This window comes from Crocodylus porosus, unplaced genomic scaffold (assembly GCF_001723895.1).
Source record: "Crocodylus porosus isolate Cpor-Errol unplaced genomic scaffold, CroPor_comp1, whole genome shotgun sequence".
NCBI classification, from domain to species: domain Eukaryota; kingdom Metazoa; phylum Chordata; order Crocodylia; family Crocodylidae; genus Crocodylus; species Crocodylus porosus.
This window is the reverse complement of record NW_017728906.1, coordinates 92111344-92135867: the sequence shown is the minus strand read 5'-3', so window position 1 is coordinate 92135867 and position 24524 is coordinate 92111344. Positions and strand designations below refer to the sequence as shown.

The window sequence follows — 24524 nt, the reverse complement described above, 5'->3', positions numbered from 1 at the left end:
CTTCTCTGGACTCCCTCAAGCTTCTCTGCATCCTTTTTGAATTGTGGAGCCCAAAACTGGACGCAGTACTCCAGCTGCGGTCTCACCAAGGCCGAGTACAAGGGGAGAATGATGTCCTGGGGTTTGCTTAATTAGTCAACTGCGTTAAAGTGCACAAGTAGTTGCACCTAGTGTGTATCAATCTGTGATTATATGATTAATATACCCATTACACCAACTATTAAATCTCACTACATGAGAGCAAAAACTTTATCCTGTTTGTTTACCCTACATCTGCAAATCTTTAGGTAAACTACAAGGCATAATTCCTTTGTTTTTGTTAAACAGTTGTTCTGGCCACAAGACCAGATGCCAAATTTGGTAGGACAGTATTACAGTCATATTTTCCTTTTTGATAAGCAGTGTTCCTCAGTCCCACATTTCACATTGGGCACTGCTTTCTACCACCTTAGTTTGTGATTCACATAGACATATACTTAGAAAAGAAAGGACAATTACTTAACTAAAAATAACCACAGTCCTTTAAAATGTGTTCTTGTGGAACCCACAGCATGCTCTTGATCCTTACTTTTTCTGAGTCTATGTTATCTGGGATTCTTAATTAGTAAGGAAACTGAGGAATAGTTGCAGCCCCTTTTTCATTTGGGTCCTTGAGTGGCAAGGGCCTGAGAACAAGCATAGGTATAGGCCAGAGGACACTGCTATTTTTTAGCTGTTGATCCAGCATACATTGAACATGTGTACTTAAGAGTGGGATCCTCATAGAAAACATCATAGCTAGCAAGCACAGGGTAGGCAACAACTGTTCTTTTTAATGGAAACCTTTGGCTGTTAGAAATGTCCTTTATGGGTGTAAACTGTCTGCTGGAGTTGTAATTAATGTATATCTGCCAAGGTTCCATTGTATGTTTTTATTTTGATGCCCCTCAGAATATTCTCTTGCCACTTACTAAAATGTTTTATGGACAGATACAAAGATTCACCATGGCAGCTTTGTAGCTGCCAAGCAGCCTGATTCTTCTTTGCTCAAGAGGGGCAACAAAATATTTCATGAGCATGCTTAAAAAGTTTGCCAATAGCTCTTATGCCACTGTTACTGGAAGGAAGTCTCAAGGGACTAAAGAGGCCCTGAAATTAGAGAAAGAGGTATTTGTCTCCTAACTCAGAATTAATCTTCCTGGTATAGCTGCAACACCCAGTTCCACTTGACTTAAATCTTTGTTAAGTATATATGGAAATGTTGCCTTCTCTGATATATAAGTTTAATGCAGACTTTTCTTCAAGGAGATGAGGTTTATGAAAAATTGTTTCTTGTTGCAGCCTTTATCCACATCTCTACTCCAGAGCATACATTAACTTTAGAAATCCTGAGGACATCCTTCTTTTTAGAGATCGATTTGATGGCTATGTCTTCATTGATAATAAAGGTTGGACTATTTGTATTTTTAAAAATCTCAGTGCAACCTGTTGATCATACATGATATTTTTCCTGAAATGTCTGGAATTGACATGCGTAAAGGGATTCTGTAACTCTCAAGAATAGGAATTATTTTGGAAATTTTTGCTGAATATAAATAATTATGTCCCAAAAAACTATATTAAAAAACCTTTAGATTGTGAAATTAAGCTATAAAAGTTAGGGAATATCAGAAATAAGATTGCCTATGCAATCTTCATTTGTCTTGTGTGTGTATATAAACCATCAGACTATGGGTTTTTTTTCTCTGGACTCCTGCTTCATTCCATTCCATGGATGATGCTCATGAAAGGAGAGTAGTTCAGTAGTTTGAATAATGGATGGGAGCAGACACTCAGAGTTGTGAACAACAGCCACATCTCTCAATCTGTGCTCACATCCGTTGTTCTTTAAACCACCCAAACCCTGTTAATGACTGCATAGGCCTCTCTATGGCATTCATCACTGTGCTATTTGAGTAATTTATCTTCACAGTAGTCCTGTAAGATAAGGTAGTATGGTTTATCTCCATTTTCTACCTGGGAAATGTAGAACAATTTTAAATCTACACTAATTTTGGGTGCTCCATTTTTGCTACATGTGGCTGTATTTTACAGAATACTTTCATTGTATACACTTTATATGTTCAGAGCAGTTTCCATTTGACTACGGTGTCAGTTGTGACACCGTACTTCTACTGATGAGACCCCAGGTGTCTCAAGTTGGGTCCCAAGAAAATGAGACTCACAAAGCTAGTTGTCATCTATGAAAAGTTTGATCAAAATAGTGTGGCCAGCATCACATAGAACTCTGTGATACAAAGTGCCATCTCTAGGTGAAGGTTTTTACTTGCATTCCCGTCTTAATTCATTTGAGCTAATTGATTACAGTATAGTAGTACAGTAGACTAATTAGTAGCAATATCAAGCTATTAACTTCTTTGTGAACCAGCCAGTAGTAGGTGATGAGGCAATTAATTAGCCAGTGGGTTTCACAGTTGTTTGCTAGCCAGCAAAGAGATGTTGTGACATAGAAATGTGTTAATTCTAGAGTCTAGAGGGAAATAGGCTCTTGTGGTTAGGGTCCCATCATATCCCTGGGCCTTTAGCCTGTCCCTGTTGTGCTCTGCTTTCTGCTCTTTCACCTCTTGAGTTTCTGGACCTGTGCTCCTGTTCCCTTCTTGAGCTAATGTTTTTGCCTCCCCTCCTGCCTCTGTTCCCTTGAACACCTCTCTCCTGCCCTCTTTCCATGCTGTTGCATCCCAGTCCCCATCCCAATCCCCAGCTATCTCAGCCATATGGGGATGGGGATGGTCCCAATCCCCATATGGCAGGGAGACAGCTGCCCTTGCAGCTGGCACAGCTCCCCTCTTCTATTGCAATGTTCCTTTCTTTACATATTCTCTCTTGCACCTGTTCCTGTCCATCCCATACTCCTATCCCTATTTCCCAGCTATAGCACATACTCTTCCCATTCATTCTGGTCCTGTCTTACTTCATAGCTCAGACTTTTGTCCTATCCTGGCTCCTCTTTTTACCTCCATTTCTACTTAGAGACAGATTGTTTCTTCCTCCTGCACATTCTTTAGATGTAAACAGGAATACCATTCGGAGCACAGGCAAGGTAATCTCCATGCTTTCAATTTTGGTGCTTGGTTACCAGGAAGAGTATCTCAGGGAAAGTCCAGCTTAGCTCCAGTAGTCCTGGCAAAAACCATGCTCATCTGCAGTGTAATGATGTAACTGGGACCCTGGAGCAAGCGGAAGAGGCAACTTCCAGTTGCCACCGTGATCAGGAACTCAAATGTGCAGTTACCAGCAGCAGCTGTGTTTTTCAACCCCAGTTGGTGCCCGAAGTGGTTGCCTCTATCATCCTCCCCCCCAGCCTCGTGGTTATGCCACTGATTCAGTGGCCACATCTGCATGTGTAGTTAATACCCCTAAACTTTCTTCGCAGAAAATTCAGACTCATTAAAGTGCTCCAGGGTACATGTCTGCACCTGTGCCCCCACTGGGAGCAAATTGCACCTGACGGGAGTAGCCCCAGTCCAGCCTACACATGTGTCCCACTGCAACAGCCAGGGGGAGCTCCAGGCTCCCTAAGGTACAAGCCCCAGGGCTGTCAGGGGGCACAGGGGCTGGGCCTGATCCCCATATAGCTGGGATGCAGCAGTTTTGGCTGCCAAAACAGCTCTCTCAGTCATATGGGGATCAGTATGGGACCCAGTCTCCACGTGGCTGAGACACAGCACTCTCAGCTGCTGGGACAGCTCTCCTAGCTGTGTGGATTGGGATGGTCCCAGTCCCCATATGGCAGGGAGACAGCTGCCCTTGCAGCTGGCACAGCTCCCTTCTGCCCCTCCTCCGCTGCATCAGGACTTAACTATGCAGCAGCAGGCCCCCTGCTGCCTGGGCTGTCTACATGTATGCTACTGCACAGTAGCTAATACACCCTTAATCTAGTACTTGTATTTCCTGGTACTAGCAAACAGTGCATTAGCCTAATTTACTGTGCAGTAAGTCCTTCACATGTGTAGATGGTAATGCTTTATTGCATGTTAGATTAGTCTAATGCAAAGTAAAGTGTCTCGTATAGATGTACCCAGTCACTCTTTGCAGTAATCCATGCACAGGCTAGCCCACAGAAGGGATGAAGGTGTAGAGCAGGGGTGCCAACCTGTGGCATGTGTGCGACAACTGGCATGGACAACCTCTGTGTATGGCATGCAGCAGACCAGGGAGGGGACTGGCAGCACAGTTGCAAATAGGGTAGGAACAGAAAGCAGAACAGCAGATTGGGTAGTGGCACAGGGCATGGAGCGGTAAGAGCAGCTAGTTGGGTAGGGGAAGAGGATCAGATGGGCACTTGGGGAGAGTGCAAGGCTAATTGGTGGCCTGCCTGCCAAAAAGGCTTGCTCCTGCTCCCCCATTCCCACCCCAGCATAGAGCATGTTCAATGGAGGGCAAATTTTTGGATAATTTAGCTGCCAAACTCTGATAACCTTCTACTGAGTGGCTGACCCCACTGCCAGATTTCAATTCCTTTCCTCCTGTACAAAGAAAGATTAGAGCTTCCCAATAGAGCATGTTGAAAATTTTTTTAACATGGCAGAACATTACATTTTTCCTAATTTTTTTTTAAGTTAAGTGGACTGTTTTAGCTTACATTTTACACAGAAAAAAATTATCCTCAGGCAAACATTCGGGATGGACATTTTCATTCCGTATGGTTGAAGTTTGCAAAATCATAGGCAAATGAAAATAAATCTTGTAATGGGAAGTATTAGACACTTGGCTGTAGCTGACCCTATTAGCTCCACCTTTAATACAGTTTTAAGTTTGAGTACAACTAGCAAATAAAATGCTGTTAACTTATAAACTAGGGGTTGGCAGTGTTTTTGGCCAGAGTGCCAAAAACACCCAGAACTTCAACTTGGAAGATGTTGGCGAGCCAAGGGCAGATGGTGGGAGAACCACAGGAGCCCAATTCTTGTGGCATCACAGCCCTGGCCCGTGCCATGCCATCTGCCCCAAGGCACTCATGCCAAGCAAAATGCCTTCACATGCCACACTGGTACCAGTACGAGGGGTTGCCTACCCCTTTATAAACTAAGTCCTGCTACCTGCACAGACTGCAATTAGTCTGCATCGACTGTGTTTAACTGATTTTCTAGGTAGGCTTGAGCCTGTCACAGTTTTATTTTCAAACCAAATAAATGCATAATTGGTTTACCTTTGAGGGGGGTTCATTCAAGATTTTTTTTAGGGCAGAATATAGGATTAGTTAACTCATGGAACTGAAAACAAACAAACAAAAAAGACTTGTATGATCTGCTATAAATTGGAATAACTGAGGTTCATAGGGTTTTTAGTTTTAGTATTTCATTCCGAAAGATGTTGTTTCTTTCTGGTGTATATTGCCCAGCATTATCGGCTTTCTGGTAACAAAATATCATTGAAATAGTGTTTTGGTACATTTTTTCCAGAGAATTCTTAGTATTCTTTATCCATCAGGCTGAACTCTGATATGCCATTTTTTCTACCCAATTTCTTATAAATTTATAGGTAAATAATAAAATAGGGTTTAGGATGGCTATGCAGATTTCTCTTACTTTTAAAAATCCTAGTTAGCATATCACAATAAATAAACCAAGAATGTTTTTTTTCCGATTCTTTTGTACATGCATATCCAGGAGTCAAATGTGTAGTTCAAAAGTGTGTTATTTTACTTTGTAGATTTGATGATACAAAATATTATTTATTTCTATTACAGTAGTCGTTTAAATGTATGGGTCAGGTCTGGATTTTCAAAAATACTCTTTTGACTTTAATGGAAGCAGAGTTTGGCAAATGTAGGGCACTGCTTAAAAATCTCAGTGTTAAATCACAGTTGTTCCATATTTTAAAAATATGTATTTGGTGTCTCTAAAGGTTTGGAATATCCTGCTGTGGTGGAATTTGCACCATTCCAAAAGATTTCAAAAAAGAAGCTAAAGAAAAAAGATGCAAAAGCTGGGAGCATTGAAGATGGTAAACATATTTTCTTGATGTCATTGTGTAAAACCTTTCTGTCTGTCAGGTCTTGCATACTTTTAAACATTTTTTTCAAAAATTTTCCCTCACAGATCCAGAATATAGAAAATTTTTAGAAAGTTATTGTGCCGATGAAGAGAAAATCTATGCCAATCCTGAGACTCTGTTGGGAGAGATTGAGGCAAAAACAAGGGAACTCATTGGTCTGTTTTATTTACTTTTTCCTCATTATTGAGAATTTTCAGTATTTTCTTCTTCATATTTTATAATGCTACCAGCAAGATCTACTCCATTCAGTCTGGTAAAAATTCAGACTATTGCAGAATTCATGTTCATAGTCTCCAGGAGTGGCTGGGAAAACCTCACGTTGGTCATTCTGCTGCTTCTGCTTTCATGGAACTCATCAACTTCCATGAGAATTTTCCTGGCTCTGGTTTCAGAAAAATCCTTAGTACTTATCAGTTGATAGTTCATGAGCCTATTATTAAAAAATAGCAGAAGAGCAGAAAAGACAACCTAAAGAGAGCCTGAAAAGTGCACTCAGATTCATTCATAATTCTGGTTGTCTGATAGAAGGTGAATTACCTTCTTAGTTCTCATGGTCAAGATCATCTGGGCTCTGTCTGAAAAGGAATCAGATTAGAAATATCTTATTAACTATAAAAGCATAACTTCCCTTTTCTAGAGCAAAATTGGGTCAAGATTAATTTCTTCAGGATTAAGGTGCATCATGTTTGTTCAAGTTTCTACCACGTGAACTTTATTTAATCACATAATTTATGTGATTAAATTATTTATTCTAGGTATAAGTACATAGTTCATTGGTGTGTTGCAAGTAAGTAGCAAATTATATTTATTTCCTATTGTGCTTCATTGCACTATATAAAAATAACCTATTTTTTCATAATGTGCAGCTGTTGGGCTAATCTTAATGGCTAAAATTCTGAACTTTCATGTCAGAAGTCTAGATTTGATTGCCACCCCAGGTTTCTGGCTCTAGGGGGAGGTTGTTGTTAGGCAATGCAAGGTATTTCTTACCCTTATACTACAAAATATGAAAAAACAAGTATCAGAATCAAATTAGGGTCTCTAGAATAGCAATGCTGAGTACTGACTTCTGGGCTAGCCACTACAAGTCTGCCAGTGCTAAAGGGTTGTTTTGGGTTTTTTTGGAAAAATGAACTACAAAGAGAAAAATTAAACTTTTTATAGGGAAAAAGGAGTAGGCAGGGGATAAACACAAATGTTAATTAAGAATAAGTGATGTAGAACCTCAGGGTGCAAAGAGAGGTACCTATCTGTGTTAGCCTATAATCAGGCAGAATCTGAAGAAGGAGGCCTGCTGCTTATAAAAGCTTTAGCTATATATCTCCAATTTAGTTCATCTAGATGAAATCTATCCTAAGGGTGTAAGCAGGGGTCATGACCAAAGCTACATGTCTATTGTTCCACGTTAGATGCCTGTGAAGTATGCAAAATTTATGTGATTAAATTAATTTACAAAGTATTCATTTACAACCTGGATACCTGTAAATTAATGGCTTATTCAAGTTAATTGCCAGTCATTCCAGAGATAAACCAGAAAGGCTGCTAAATTTGCACACACATTGTCATATATAAATAAGTAATTGCATGATAATGATTAATAAAAATAAATGAATAAACCAGATACTTGGATGTCTGTATTCAGATATCTTCAGGCTACAAATTTAGGTGAGGTGTAGATTATTATTTTAAATTTGATGGGTCAGATAAATTAAGAACAGTTTCAAGGAAATGTTCTTTTTTCCCAATGCTGTTAGTTGTTTTTAAAATTATAAAATTATACTGTACATCATGATGGTCAGATTGTCCCATGCTGTTTCTCTGTCTTCAGTGAGACCCCTCATATATATTCAAGAACAGGTTTTGGTCCTAAATTTTCTCCTTATTATAATTTTACTCCTGTGCTAGTAAGACTAACAGAAGATACTAAACATTCTTTATAGTTCCTCTCAGCTCTAGGAACAAGTGTCAAGTTTCAGCCCACTATTAAGGACCAAGTAGGGAAATTGGGATTTAAAATTAGAAGCAGTAGTTTGGATGTGACTTCAAATTGTAAAGTTCATAATGTTTCAAACTATGAGTCTCATACTTAAAATGGAAACAACGAGAGACCTGTTCACAAGAAAGGGAGTGTGGGCCAATGGATAGAACATCTGACGAGAAGCCTGGATTCTGTCACTGGCTCTGCTGCTAGCCTGTTCTATGACTCAGGGCAAGTCACTTCACTTTTCAGTGTCTCATTATCCCCATCTTTAAAATGAGTATAATAATGTTTCCTTTGCAAGGTGCTTTGACATCAGGGGGTGAAAAGCGCCAAAATGATGGTAGTATTTCAAGAGCAGGACAGACAGGTACCAGTATTAATATTTAGGAATAAATTTTAACATACTTCTTTTTTGTAAATAGTATTTTGCTGAACTATATAAAAGTTTCTTGATTGATCATGACAATATATGATTATTACTTAGTAGTTTAAAATAATCAGAAACGATCCCTGGTTCACTTCTAATTTTAATGATGTTTCAGTAACAGAATGGGAATGCTTTCCAACAAATATAAAATAAATAGCATTTATATAATTTAGTTACAATACAGTTAAGAGCTAACAGAAGGAGCAATACTTATAATAAACAAGTACATATTTTAGGAGTTGAACACTACATCATACATTTTTTGTGTTTTAGCTAGAAGAACAACACCTCTTTTGGAATATATTAAAAATAGAAAATTAGAAAAGCAGGTACGTCCAGACTTTCAACTGAAGTTCAACTTCTATGTTTTACATACGTTTTTTCTTGTGGACAATTTTATCTAAACAACATTCCAACTCTTCAGAGGATACGGGAAGAGAAAAGAGAAGAACGGAGGAGAAGGGAACTGGAAAAGAAACGTCTGAGAGAAGAAGAGAAAAGAAAGCGCAGAGAAGAAGAAAGACGTAAAAGAAAAGAAGCAGAGAAGCAAAAGAAAATTGCTGAAAAAGAAATAAGGATCAAGGTATTTTTAAGAAAAAGATTGAAATTGTTCTTTACTGGAAGTTAGATATTTTTTCTGTGTCCCAGTAACTCCCAAAGTACTAAACTCAGTCAGGTAGGATAAGGGAAAATCTAACTTGAAAACCTGTATTAAAGAAGCCCATCAAGCTGCCAGGATCATTTGGTCATAGGGCACTTTTTCCATTCTTTTATAGACATCTTAGCCTCCCTCTTTCTAAACCATTGCTTTTCTGATTCACTTCCTTTACCTTTGGTTTTTAGGTCATATTGTAGATATATTTTGGAACCTTAGCATGAAGGCTAAGTGAATTATTGCAGAACTTCTCTATTTCATTTCCACCACAGGTTCCTTGTGAGCAATGTGCTGCCCATTATTCTCTGTCATCCATAAACTAAAAGTATACTGAGCTTGGGCCACAGGAAGAGGTGCGGGCACCTCCATGCCCTCCTGGCTAGCAATAGTAGCTATTTTTACACTCCTGACCAAAGGTGTTTCACAGGGCTGCTGTCCTGGTAACCCTCCTCAGTTATTTAACTGGCCTCTTGCTACAGTGGAGTTATAGGTTAGATTAATTTGGCCAGGACTGCTTATTGGCTTAAAATAAGTTTCTCCTTGGGAAATGTAATGATCTGTGAATCCGTTCAACTTGGCCTTTATACCATTCTTCAGAATCACAGAGAAGTACTATTCTTATTTGTGTATAAAACCATATACCTATTGTATTCTGTCAGATTTTTTTGCCAGCACTTTATTTTGACATGATTTTTTTACATGAGACTATAGTCTCATTAATTACTTACTAATGTTATTCAGCAAAGAAGTGGGAAGCTGTGTTGGTCTTAAGTCAGGCAGAAGGCAGGGCAAGGTGACCTCTTAGGGTGCTTGTACACCTGCTCTGGGGTGGGGGTGAGGTGTTAATTAAAGCAGCTCTTGGGAGCCACTCTAATTCAGATGTCTGCAGTGTCTCTTGCATTCAGTGTCCTGCGTTTCAAAATGGTGTTGGGGGCACTTTAACTAAAGCTTGTTTGAAGCACAGAATGCTGCAGCACCCTGGACTGGTCTGATTAGAACGCTCCAGCAGACTCAATTAATCAGCAACCGGGACTCAATTCATCGAGTCTGCTTCAACACATCCTAATGAGAACTCATGTAAAAGTGCCCTTAGAGCAGGGGTGGGCAAAATACGGCCCACGGGCTAGATCCGGACCACAGAGGGACTTTGTCTGGCCCAGGTGCCATCTGGCCTGTGAGACATCCTGCCGGCCCTGGGATACACAGGGAGGCTGGGGCAGCTCTGTAGCTGGACTCCATTTCTAGTTAACCCAGGTGGCGGTGGCTCCTTCTGGCTGCCTCCGCCACTGATCCCAGCCCCATGGAGACTGGTGAGAACCCGTGTGCACAGCCCTGGCCCTGGCCCTGGTCCCAGCCTGCCGTGTACCTGCTCTGGACTTGCCCTGGCTGGCTGGACCAGCTCTGGACCAGCTAGGACCTGTGCACACAGCCTCAACCCACTACATGCCCGCTCCAGACTTGCCCACCCATGCTGAGTAGCAACGGTAGCTATGGTGGCCAGGCAGAAGCTGCTGCTGAGTGTGGGGGGAAAAGCAGCTGCTTCCCCCCTTACTGCTGCCAGGCCCTTCTTGCTGCAGCCACCTGGACTCCTCTCTGTCACGGTCATGACTGCCACCAGCACCGTCTCTGGGACCCCAGCGGGGCAGCAGTGGCTGTGGAGCCACAGGGCAACCTGGGCATGGGCTCCAGGTAGCCACAACAAGAAGGGCCTGGCAGGAGCAAAGTAGGAGGCAGCTGCTTTTCCTCCATGCCCAGCAGCAGCTTCTGCCATCATGGGTGTGTGGTCTGGATCAGGCAGGTGTGCAGCGTGCCAGGGTCAGGACTGCATGTGCAGGTCCTGGCTGGTCTGGAGCTGGTCTGCTCAGTCTGGGGTGAGTCCAGAGTGGGGGTGGGGTGGGGCCAGGACTGTGCACTCAGTTGCTGCTTGGGCACTGGTGGCAATGGCCGGGAGGAGCTGCAGGGCACATGGGCTTCGAGCTGTTGCTGGGAGTGGGGAGGTGAGAGGGGTGCTGACTGGCTTGCAGTAGCTCCTCAACTGTCTGTTGCCCGCAGGCCCAAGTAATTGCTCACTCCTGCCTTGCAGACTGGTTCCAAGGGGCCTGTGCTTTCTTAGGCAACAACCAGAAACTTCTGCCTGACTTCAGACTAACACAGCTTACCACCTCCCTGCTGAATGCAGTATTCAGCAATCCTCCCATGTCTCCTACAAAATATGGCACCCAATTTGAATAAGAGAAGAACAGATTCCAGTTATGAGCACAAGGATTCTACTTTTTGTGATATGAGAGGCCTATATAATATTTTGAATATACTGAAGATATATATTTAATTTTATGAATTTACATGTGCTGAACTACAGCTTTATTAAGCAGTACAATAATCTGATTTAACATACAAGCAACTTAACATTGTACTAATATTATTATATTTCTTTAAAGATGTGAATAAAATAACAGGTATTTGTTAAAAACATAAACAACATTGCTCATTTTAATACAAAATTTAATGCAAATGGTCTATATTATGCTAGTTTTTAGTTAGTACTAAACAGTTTCTAGTTAGTACAAAAATGTACTTAGTGTACATGTTTTGTAATGTGTGTACTTAAAGGTATTTTTGCTTCCATCTTTGTGTCTTTTGTTCTATTTTTAACAAGATAGTTCCAATTCCAGACCAGTTTTTCTCATCTATTTTATAAGTAAATCTACATAAAGTTTTCCTTAGTTATGTTCAAGAACAGATTTTCACAGTATTTTTAGCCATATTATTACAAACACTTGCTAATTTCAGGCTTTTTTGCCTTGAATTTCTTCTGTATCAAATTGAAGTGGCCCAGTTTATGATACCCTTTATTTGTTTAATAAATGGTGGCTGCAACCAGAGGGTGGATCAGAGGAGTGCAACGATGCAGTTGTACCACCACCCCTGCTTTCATTCCTTGTCCACCCAAACTTAAAAACCAACTCCCTGAGGGTGCAGCAGCATTTTTATTCAGGCATACTGAGATAATCAATTGCCCCCATTGACTTCATGGCTCATTATCATCTCCCCAGTTCCTGCTAATCTCTCTCCAGTCCACAAGTTTTAATAATCCTCTATACCTTTTTACTGGTCTTCATGTTCGTATTCAAACTATTCTTTTTTTCTGGAATTTTGCTGTCTGTTAGCCATTCCTGGTAATGCCTCTCTTTTATTTCACAGCCCTACAGACTCTTTTTAGCTCTAGTTAAATACCGTAACTCAGGTGTGGTAATAGTAACTCAGGAGTAGAAATGACTGATAGTGAAGGGACTATTAAGATGTTCAAGAAAGCTAGATTTTGCTTTATGAATCCAAATAAGAGATGTATACTGTACTGTAGTGACTATGGGACTAGTGATACAATGTCTTTTGACTATTTTGACTCATTTTGACTAAGTTGTTGTATTTTTTAACATAATATATAATCCAGCAAATTAGTGCACATTCAAATAGTTATATTTGCTTTTGCTTTGATCTTATACTGAATAACATAGTGCTAGCCTCCTAATTGCATTTAAATGGAGAAAAATAAGTGTTGTATTATATGTGATGATGTGCCATACCATTTGCAACCCCCCTTTTCAAAATCCTAGATCTGCCCATGGCTATAGCCATATTTTATGCCATTATTCAGTCCACTTGCAAAGCTTTATTAACATAGGTTAATGTTAAGAACTATTCAAATGATAAAGGTTTTTGCAAGCTTTGGCCCAAATTTTACAGGAAGTTGTGTAATTAATGATATACTCTGTTGCAGCAATTTGCTTTTTTTGATCAACAAGATGCTAAACCTGTTCTAGCTCTCCAGATGGCAAGAAAAAGACAATTATTTCCTTCAAAAATTTATTGTCCCAAAAATTAGTACTGCTCATGTATCCGTGGCAATTGGATCTTGAAAGCTGGTTTCTCTGCAAAGGGAAGAGAAATGTATTTTCCATTTTACAAAGTGTCTATATTGCTACAAGAGGAATATAGTCGATCTTAAACATCAGTGTACTCAATTAAGACAAATTGGTGGAATGAGTAAATAGGTATGTTTTAGTCTATGCATTGGAGCAGTAGTTAAAGAATGGTTCGTCTTTCTGCAAAAATTGTTCTTGTAATGCTGTGTAGCTCAGATCCTGCACCCACTGAGAAAATGATGGTTAAAAATCTTAGTTCCTGAAAGGAAAATGCAATTTGATTTCTTCTGCCATTTTTTCCTTCTTGTTTGTTAAGTTTTTGATTTCTTCATGCTTAATATCTACCACTTGTTGACAAAATGCTGCCAATTTCTATAAATTACAGGAGTAAACAATTGATTCTCCTTCTTTAAAGCATTATAGCTGGTTGGCCATTGATTTCATTGGGAGTAGGATTGAGCTCTGCTTTAGGATTACTCCACATAAGTGATACCATCATGTACCTGTCCCTTTGTGACTTTTGGAAGTTATTGCAGAATAAGAACCTTTGTAGGTAATACTCAAGAGAAAAAAATGGGTAAGTCTGTATTCTGTTTTTTTTCCATAAGCCTATAATTTAACAGTTGTGGCTGTATGACTTGTATTATGCTCTAATCATCTGTCAGAATAAGTAAATTGTACTTTTAAAATGGCACTTTAATGTTGTACTTTGCAAAAAAATTCAAATAATTCAAGTAAAATAGAAATGAAATAGATTTTAGAGCTCAACATCAGTTGGTGCTAATTGGAATATTGCAGTAAGTTATTAACATTTCTGTAACAGTATAAAAACCTTTTATTTTATATCATAATATAAAAATTATTTCTTAGCTTCTTAAGAAGCCTGAAAAGGGAGATGAACAGGCCAGTGAAAAACACAAGGAAAAAGGAGAAGAAGCTGATATTGAAGAAGGCAAATGGGAAAAATCACCTGGATCTGGGAGTATAAAATCCAAGTCATTGGAGGGTTCTTTAAAGGAACTTAAGGAAAAGTAAGTAATATTTATTGTTCATGTTCAGGGTTGATCCTAACTTGCCCTGTTTTAAGAGCTTAAATGCGTCACAGGTCATGGTGCATGGGTCATGAGCTGTCTCATTGTGGGGTGAATTTTACTCTGAAAGGATCTCAAAATATTATGCAAGCATGGAGCGACTGTCTCACGACACCTTTACACAGGAAATACATTATTAAAACTATAATTATAGGTCTGTGATGTAAAAGATACAGCCCACGGAGCCCCATTCTCCAGCCTCCCGTGCTGACCCTGAGCCTCAAGTTCACCCACACTGCACATGGCACATGGTAGACCAGCACACAAGGCCTGGGAATGCAAGCTGCATGTGGTGCCCACCTCAGCCAATCCAGGACACATGTCACATGCAGTGCCTGTTCCAGCCAGCCCAAGACTATGCCACACATGGCACCTTCTCTGTTCAGTCCAGGACTATACCACATGCAGGGCCTGTTCCATCTAGTCCAGGACTACACCTGCATCAGCTGTTCTGGGACCTGTGCTACATCAAGTGCCTGCCCTGGTCTGGGTGGGTTGGATACATTGGTTCTGGACCATCCAAAATGGGTGCTGCATGCAGTGCACATCCTGGACTGGTCAGAGCAGGTGCCACGTGCATACAGAAAGAGTGGTGGTCTTTGGGCCCACTCTAGCCTGTGGGACTTGCTGTATACCAGTCATCCAGCTTGTGGGGGCCACATGAGTTTGAGACCCCTGCTATAGATGATTGATTCCCACCGGTTGCACCACAACACACCAGTGTGTTACAAAAGCAGTGAGAGTGTGTCGTGAAAAGTGGACTGGATGGGATCCCAGCTGGAGCTCTGTGCTGAGTCATGTGGAGACAGGGGAGCAGGCAGCCCTGGGCTGGTTGCTCCCTGGTCTCAGGGTATGGTGTGCCTCAGTGTGGGGGCTTCACGTGCCTTAGCGAGGGGCTTCACAGCAGACCCCCATTCCAAGGTAGGTGGAGACAGGAGCAGTCAGACCAGGGCTGCCTGCTTCCCCTTCTCCAGGTACACTTCTCCCCAGCCAGCTGGGCTGCCTGCTCCCCTGTCTCCATGTTTGTCCCAGTGTATGCCACTTTGGCATGCTTTGTGACACTTTTTTATTTAGGATTTTTTTATGCTACTAGGAAATCCTGGTAGCAAATTTTGTCCTGGCACAGCAAATTAGCAGTGCCACACACAATTTAACATGCAATGCATGTGCTTTGTAGTGCCACAAAGAGGTATGTGGTGCCACAAACTGCACGTGCCTGCACATTTGGATCCAGACTTACGGTTTTTCTGCAGTATGCAAGAGGGTGCAAATGTAACTCTACCACTTGTGTTTTCAGAGATTTGCCTCTTGGAGATATAAACAAGAAAGTTTCTTAAAACAAAAAAAAACCACAAAGGGAATTTGTTCATTCAATGTAAAATAAAATTCTGAATTAACTAGTTGGAGAAATGATTTGCCATCATGCAATACCTTTTGCATTTATTACTGAAGATTTATCATCTGTGAAATCATGGTTTACTGGAGATGCATGGAGCCCAACTGAGATGGAGCTGCAACAGAGGCAGCCTATATCATGTTATACAGGCAGCTGCACTGCTTCTGCTTTAGCCTTTTCTGATTTCTAGCCATGTACCTCCTGGAAACCAAGGAATATGGAGCAATTTCACCCTGTGGCAGTGACAGCCTAGTGATAGAAGCTGCTGCCACCAGCTAGAACTACCTCATGCACCTTAGCATTTGGGAAGTATATCAGAGCCAAACTGATATAATGTAATGTATATGCATGCAGAGCCTTTCTCCTGTAGCTGTTTCTCGGTCTGGGTCCTCCTGAAAATGTAGGTGCTCAGGGCAGTTCCACCTATCCCGCATGCCTGTTTACAAGAAATACTGTGCAAGGAAGAGATGCAGCAAAAGCATATGCTCTTGCCACAGCTACTTCCCAATCTGGTTCTGCAGGAGGCACACATCTTAGATCCACCTGGCCTTGGCAGCGGTAGTAGTCGGTGAGCATAAGATAAGGATCCAATTAAAAAAAAAAAAAAAAGAATTAATAATTAACAATGAAATTACGCTTAGATTTTACCATGCATAATATATTGATTTCTAAAATGGAGTGCTATGAAATTTTGAGACGTGCCTTGAGTCTAAAAGGTTGAGAACCACTGAACTAGACCCTTTATATGTGCCAGGGCTTTAATTCAATGGTCTTGGGTGTAATACAGCATCAGATTTAACAAATATTAAGTTTTTTCTATCTGAGTGCTTTTAAGATTGTGATGAATGGTCCTGTTTATCTGTTCATAGACTTTAACTAGATCGGGAGCCATATCTGAAACTGTTTTGCTGTGTACTGAAAAAGCAGTAATGAATTACAGTCCCTAGAGCTACATCAGAGGGGTTGGCTGCCTACTGGAGGTCACTTTGTAAATCCTAATGGTAATAGAGTTCCACTGTAAATGGACATTTAAAAACGTGCATGAATGTGCAGGCTCATCTCTATAGCTGAAATTATGTCATGTGCAAATAAGTTTTCTCCCTCTCATTTATGCTTTTTCCCTAGCTGCCCACCCTCTTCCTTCTCCTCCTCTGTCTCTCTCCAGCTTTTAATTATTTTGTTTCTCACAACTCCCACCCATATTTATCAGTTCCTTAGAGCTCATCTTTGGAAAGATACAGCAACCCATATTAAACTTGAATTTGTTATCCAATGACCTGCCATTCTCAGAGCTACCATTAGGCAAATCTGCCCTGCCATCTTTGTTCCTGCATCATCTCTAATTGAGACATTCTCTGTACTCAGTAACAGGCAGACTAAGAAGCAATGTGCCAAGCAGGTTCAACAGCAGCAAATCCAGGAATGTTCTCCAAGCAGGTGGGAAGGTTGTTGCAGAATGAGTGGACTACAAAACTTGTCAGGAGTACAGGCACTTAGTGCCTACAATTGGCATGCTTATATTTAAACGGTTAATACATCAAGGAGAGCAGGCATCGTTTGTCATACCCTGGTAAACTAACATGGTATTTACGAATAATACACATATTTAGAAATATACCTTATAGACTAGACCTCATCCGTGTTTTCTGATTAAATGAGGTCTTGCTCACGAAAGCTTATGCATTTCTGATTCAATTAGTCTATACGGTGTATCTTTACCCTGCCTTCTGCCTCACTTCTGACTACCTCTCTCTGTCCATTTAGAAATATGTGCCACTATTAATAATTGTACATTGTTTTAGTGTCTCTCTCAGTGGATGCACAATTGCACATGCACAACTACATGTACAGTTAATGTGATGCGATAACCTCTGGAGTGCTGGAATACACTACTTCCAGGCACAGCATATACACATGTGCCCAGGACAGCAGCACTGAACTATGGCAGAGCAGGCCTGGGCTGGCAGCAGGTTTATGGGGGTCAGCCCTGGGCTCCAGGTGGCAGTGTTGGGTAGCAGAGAGGCTGGCTGGGGCATGAGAGTGCAGAACATGCAGAGCCATTTGGCTAGGCAGCAGGCAGGGGTCTGGCCCCCTGGCAAAACTGAAATTCCTGTTTCAGTTTTAATTTTCCTCTTCTATTATATATAAGAAAAGTTTAAGGAACTACTAGCTACTTACCTTTGTCTGTAATTAGATTAAAATATTCTATAATCTCTTTCATAATTTCCAGTTTTGCTTTAGGAGGAAGATATCTGGTTACTGAACAAGATCAGTGAGATGAATAATGGGGCTGAAAGTTGCATCAACTTAAAAGAGCGTTGAAAGCAAAAGGCATTATTAAAAACATAAATCTCTTCAGGCATATATAAAATAAAAGATTGTGATAAAGGTAGTTTGCCTAAATAAATGTGGGTTAGATTACCTAGCAACTTGATGTGAAAAGGCTGGGGTAGAAGCATTAGTGCTTATTTTTCTAATACTTTCCATGTCTTGCAAAGTCTGTGACCAATTTTTGTGAAGAGGACCCATAATACTTTATGAATTCAGACTGGAGCTTCCATGCTCTGAATGCTGCCACTGAAGACAGGAAATTTCTCAAATGCTTACATTGTCACAGGATCAGACTCATAGAGTCTGTACTTGGAACCCTTACTCACATGAGAAATCTTATTAACATCAATGTTGTTATTTCTTTAAGGATTCCAAATATGAAAAGGACCTACAGGATAGTCTTTTTAAACAGTTCTAAAGTACATCTGGTTTTCTTTGAAAGCCACTGCAAGACTTTAATGTTTTTTTCTGTTTTGTTTTGAACTGAATGCACACCAGAGAGCTGAGTTTATCTGTACAAGATGAACAGCAAAAGTGCAGTGCATCTCATTTGCAGTGCATCTCATTTGTTCTTAAAAAGTACATGTGATTTCACTGCAGGCCTGATGTAAAGCGCATTAAAACCTATGGAAGAGTTTGTATCATATCCAGTGAGCAGAGATTCTTTTTCTAAATTATTTGGAATTTTTTTCCCTTTTTATACACATGCAGGTCACAAAATGATAGTGATAAAGAGCAAAGGGATTTGGAGAGAAGATTTCGAGAAAAAGAACCTGAAAGACAAAGGTATCGGTTGGATGATGGCAGAAAGCATAGAGCGCACTATGAGTTTGACAAGTTTGTGAGAAGGAATGAAGAAGAGCTGAAATGGGGGAAAGGATACAACCAAGACAGAGGAAAGAAAGGGAACCACAACTACAGCTTCACTGTGGAGGCAGTAGACAAACTGGGTAAAGAGGACAAGTGTGATGACATGGCATCCAAAAAGGAGCGCATAAGAAATAAGGTTCTTTTATTCATTTAGGATAATCTTTCATTAGTAAAGTATACTTCGAGGTCACAGGTTTTACTTTTGCAAAATCAGCATAAAGATGCTTTTTCAAGGAAAGCAAATTGATAATTTGATTTTCAGTAAAACCAAGACTTCTTTACAAAAATAGCTAAAATAAGGTGATTGGATATGTCTTCCCTCATTATCTATATTTACAAAATCTGGGGTACATTTTATCTTTCTTGGCATCCTAGCAGTTTACAGAACATTATTCTTGGAAGCCTAGCATTTTTTGAATGTTTTAAAACTTGTTATATCACGGTGATCAGTAGTATGATCTGAGAATTGTGGCCTGCTAATCTTTTAAGAGCTAATTTATACTGCATAGAGTCTTAAATAGTCTAGTTAATTACTGGGTGGCCATCAGTTGTCCAGTGATGCAATTGAAAATGAATACTAAGTAATTTATCTAAAAACTAGCATATTTAGATAACTTCAGTATGAAAAATAAGGAAATAAAGAGCACATTAAGTAATCTTTATGTACTTTGCACTGAAGTAAAAGAGGACACCTTATCATATAGAGAAGTATTGAATGGGCCTGTTTGCAAACCTGCCAAAATTTTCGTCTTTTGGTCTGGAGAGAGATATAGAAACAGCATTCTTCTTCCACCCTTGAAACCTGTGGATGAACAGGATACAGTGCTGTGTAGTTTTCTTGAAATAGCCTTTTCTGTTTCTTTTTCTAGACTGAGCCCAGTACTTTAAATTAGATGTTAAATGGTGTTTCTGCATTCCATCAAAATCTAATTTTTGTGATTAGTTAAAATAAAGAGCCTTACTCTAGAGACTTTCAAATAGTAACAGTTAACTACTGTATTTGCTCAAGTACAAGATGAACTTGATTAAATGCAGCCAGTAGTGAGCATGATTATAAAACAGTGACCCCCACATTGGGCAAACTTGCTGATAGGAAACCCTTTTATTTATTTTTTTTTGCCCTTAAAAAAACAGGCAGGTGTTCCCTCCACAGGGAACTGGCATCCGGCCTGAGAATACTGGAATACAAGGCCAGCACCGGAATGGCTAGACACAGCTGTGACACCCTCCCCTTGGTGCCAAAATTTTTTTACCTTAACCAAAAGGCTAAGGAGTTGATGGAAACCTACCACCAGAATAGGTTAGTGTAGCTCATCTGAATAAGATGTACAGTAGTGCCCATTAAGTGCAGTCCTCCTCAGCAATGACCCTTTTTCAAGTCATGGTGAGCCACAACATTACATACAGTTCAGCCAGAACCCCTCTGTTGCTCCCCTTTCTCAGTCTGGTGCATGATTAGTGTGGTCTTGCCCTCCATAAGGTAAAATCAAACCAGGTTGTCCTGTGCTTCATCTACATACAATTTTTGGACCGTGCTATGATGCATAATGACAAGAACACGTGATTCAAGTAAAATAAGTGGGGGCTTATTAGCACATAGCTCCTTTGTCTGGGGTACCTGGAATACACACATATACTGAGCAGTGCTGAGCTTTGGGGTCACCGTGGCTTGAAATGCTGTTGAGTCCGCTGGGGCCCAGCCCGATGAACTATATGGTAAGTTATGAGTCTTTGTCTTTGGCCCAATATCTTGCAAGCTGTCTACATAGTTTGTACTTCGCAGCCTTTAGGCTAAGATCAAGGGAGACAGGAGTATTTGAACCTCAAGGCCTCCAGGCATGGGGCTTGCATGTAGGATGCCTGCCTGGATTTGGGGAGTATCCAAAGCCCCACACCAGTGGTAGAGCCATACAGGCTTGATGATTAAGCTCTGCTCAATTTTGGAACTTGACTATTAGGCTTTGCCCAATTGATTTTGGAACTGATTTAGCCTTGAAAAGGATTTTTTAAAGTTTTTTATACTACATATAAGTAGGTACTAAAGTGCTGCTCAGCAGTGTGTTTAAGGAATACCTCTGCTAAAAGCTGCAGTAGTTTCAAAAAAGGGTAACATGCATCAATTCTGAATAAACAAAGTGCATGGGTACTACATGCAAATTGCTACAGCCATGTTTAGTTTCAAGTTTATTATTTTCAGATTTGCTCTTCATTTCCATGGGCTCATGGAAAGCAGGATCTGACTCTAAGGAGAGAGGGAAGGAGCAGCCAGCAGAAAAAGTTGGGAAGAAGCAGAGATCAAAGGGCTACCTGACCCCCCAGATTTCTTTTCCTTGCTATAGCAATGGGAAGGGGACGAATTCAAGGCAAACCTCCCATAATTAGATTCTATACCTGTAAAATTATAACAAAATTATAAATTTTCCATATATAGAATCTAATTATTGTGAGGTCATCTTATAATCAGGTATTCAAGTAAATATGGTATATTTTACTGCCATGGAAAGTCTATAGCTTAGAAAGGTATGTTTTAAACAGCACTCAAGAGCTGTCAGATAGCTTTTTTGAGGGAGATTCAGGTGTTTTTTTTTACAAACTATTGATCAGCAAGTTTCTGGTGGTTTCAGTTACTATACTTCTGCAGTTAACTGTCCTTGTGTTGTCCATATTTTCTTGATTTAGTCACAGTAGGTGAAATACATTCCGCCCACACACAACATGGATATTATATAGGTGTTTATACATGTGCATCACGTTTTAACTTTATTAATAGCTCATGAGTTGATATGGCCTTTGCACAAATATCGATGAGGGAGAAACAATAAAGGCTATATACATCAGCTGCAGGTGTATATTCTAGTTTTATCAGGCCTTGATTACCCTGGTATTATTTTATTTGTATTATTATTTTAACAGCATTTTTCACAGATGTCTCTTATCTGACAAAATAGTATAAGAAGGACAATTATATCTTTAATATTTGTCATAGCTGAAATGAAATTTGTTTATAAGGACTGTAATTTATAGTTTGCTTAATTTACTCAGAATGTTTGGCTTCCAAGAATAGCGTTTTAAACAAAGTGGATAATAAATACTAAGGCAGTTCTAATTACACGTCAGCTTTTTCCCAGTCCTTGTTTAATGTGAAGTGATTTGATACAAAATCCCCTTTTCACAAAAAATCAAGTTAATCATTTTAGAATCCCACATATGTAAATAAATGATAATTTACGGAAAAAGTTAACCTTGTGCACTTCTTTCTAGGATCGTCCAGCCATGCAGTTATACCAGCCCGGAGCTCGCATTCGAACACATATGGGGTCTACAAATAAAACCTATGACTGCTGTGGGAAGTTCTGTGAAGATACCTGTGATAGAAAATATGAGGCAGATAATTCAACTGGAGGTGGTTCTGAGAAGAGTGAAGAAGCAGAATAAAACAAAATGGATAGAAAATATGTGAAAAAGACTGACATTTAATTTTAACTTCTCCACAACATTCATAAGGCCATTTCAGAACTCCACAGATTATACCAAAAAAGTGTAATACATCTATCCCTTGCTTTCTTCAATAAGAAAAAACATGATTTGAGACAGATGTCAAATTAATATGGCAAAGAAATATAATTTTTTTTCTACAAGAAGTGTAAGCAAACACCATTTTCTTAATTTAGTAGCAGTCCAATATTTTATTAGGCTTACCCCAAAATAAGAAAAACCTCTAATAGTTTTAAACTAGTATTTATATAAAACTTTTCAGATAACATTTCACCTTTTCAAGTCTATTATACTTAGAGAAATAAAGAGCTGTAAGTTTGTGTCAGTTTGAAATCTAAAGCACTTTAAATGTGTTCTGTGAATGATATTAACTATACAGGACCTAGTCCTTCAAACATCACCAGGCATAAAGCTGACTATGAAGAACAGTGCTAGTTGAATCAATGGCACCATGGCTAGAAGCATGACTGTAGCCAGTAATGTTTGCAGGATCTGGCCCAGGGTTTGCACATCTGTGAGCTGTGTCTATTGGTATTTGTAGCTCATTGTTTACATTGTTTTCAATTAGCTATAGTGTCAGGTAAGTGTAATTAAAAGCTATACTACATTGTTATAACATTTGCCATTCTCCTGACCATTTTTGCCTTGTAAGTTTTAATGTATCCCTGTGTTTAAAATGGAAACGCAATCCTCCACATTTAAATGCTGTATCTGGTTTTGCAATTGCAATTTTTTTTAAATGTTTTTGGCACTGACTTTTAAAAGGTATTGTACAGTGGTGACTTTTTACATGTTAATGTTTCATATAAGTTGCAGTTGTAGGATTTGGAAATTCTATGATGCATATAAGTTATAAAATATAATTTCTTTGAGAAAATAAAACGTCTAATAGTGACTCTGACATACTGTTCTGAAGATTTCGGCCAAATACTGTGCTCTGATGCATCTCAGTGACTTCAGTAATAGGTATGTGTACTGAAAGACAAAAGGGCTTTTGACAATTGTCTGATGATTAATACACTTAAACTAAGATCTGCTTTATCAGTGAAGTTAAACACTAAAATATTTATTTTTGGCATCTGTCACCGACGGGCCTTCTTGTCCCCTCCGGGGAGCTCTGTTTTCCTGGTAGGTAAACCGTTTCGGAAGGGGAATAGTTGTCTCCATGGGTGATCTTCTCTCGTGTCACCAAACCCCGCTCTTGCCTGCCATGACTTGGTGTTTCCTTAGTGGGGCGGGCTAGTGCATGGGTCCCTCGGTGGCCTGGGCTTGGCCCGCCAGTTGCACACGGGGTCCACCACCCCTTACACTCCGGCCTCCCGCCACCTCTGGGCTCCGCTTCTCTGATCCAGCTTCGCTGCTTCCGCTGGCTTCTCCCTCAGCTTACTTACTCAATCCCACAGACTGTAGGATGCCGCTACCTTTTGGTTGACCTCTTCACCGTGACCTACACCGGAGCCTAATCTGCACCCTCTATCAACCCCTCGCCACAAGCCCTCCACCCGGTGCGGCTCTTCCCCTGTGTCGTCACTAACTATATCGCTATTCCTCCACCAGATCCTACGTAGCCTGGGACGGGAGGGGAAGGGATTCCCCCCTCAGTAGATCCTTGACCCGACGTCCCTGGGTCTTGGCGGCGATCCCAGCCTGATCTCCCTTCAGCCTGGGGATTCTCGGTCTTCCACCCCTCTTCAGTGAGTCCCGCACCCACCGTTGCAGAACTTAATTCGGAGTCCCCGAACTCTTCTTGGATCATCCCGATTCCGTCGCTTAACCGATCTGTCGCTCCTTGCATGATTGGACGTCGTCCTCGTCATCGGGCTCTCGATCGGGGTCGCCTCCTCCTCCAGTGCTCCAGCTCGGCGGGCTCTGTCCCCGGGGTCCTCTGCCGGCGCTTTCCTGTCCCGCCGCATGATCCCTGAGCCATCCGCCGCTTCGGGCGGCCCCCATTTTTAAATCTCCCGGCCGTCATCTGACATCATCGTCAGCTGCCGGCCGCAGCTGTACATAGATGCGGCTGACAAGCCGCATGGGTTCTCCCTTCGCCACGGCATTCCTGTCCGCGCGGGTTCTCCCTTCGCCGCAGCATTCCTCTGCGCCTGTCCTTCTGGTAAGTTTTCCTGGCTTCTTCGGGTCCCGGGACATAACCCCCCCCCGCCAGCTGCCTTGTGGTGGTTCCCGAGGGCTTGTGTCACCGGTATCGGTGTCCCGTTGAGGACTTTGTCCACTCCGGCAGCGCCCGTTGGGATCCGAGACATCGTTGCATCTAGAGAGAAAATCCGCAGCAACGTTATCGTGCCCTGGGCGATACGAGATACG

At 40.7% G+C, this 24524-nt stretch overlaps 1 protein-coding gene across 3 annotated transcripts in view; it reads left to right on the top strand.

The window, feature by feature from the left end:
- UPF3A (UPF3 regulator of nonsense transcripts homolog A (yeast)) overlaps positions 1-23193 on the top strand; it is a 45318-nt gene extending 22125 nt beyond the window's left edge. Inside the window, exons 3-10 of one of the 3 annotated variants that reach the window (XM_019529609.1) lie at positions 1321-1427; positions 5887-5985; positions 6081-6191; positions 8718-8773; positions 8869-9027; positions 13893-14053; positions 18552-18626; positions 21972-23193. In XM_019529609.1, the coding sequence (XP_019385154.1) occupies positions 1321-1427; positions 5887-5985; positions 6081-6191; positions 8718-8773; positions 8869-9027; positions 13893-14053; positions 18552-18626; positions 21972-22170 (967 nt within the window). In that variant the 3' untranslated portion in view covers positions 22171-23193. Of the gene's footprint in view, positions 1-1320; positions 1428-5886; positions 5986-6080; positions 6192-8717; positions 8774-8868; positions 9028-13892; positions 14054-18551; positions 18847-21971 lie in introns of all 3 variants that reach the window. The other 2 variants (XM_019529607.1, XM_019529608.1) reach the window with 2 other exon arrangements.
- Positions 23194-24524: the final 1331 nt, after the last annotated feature.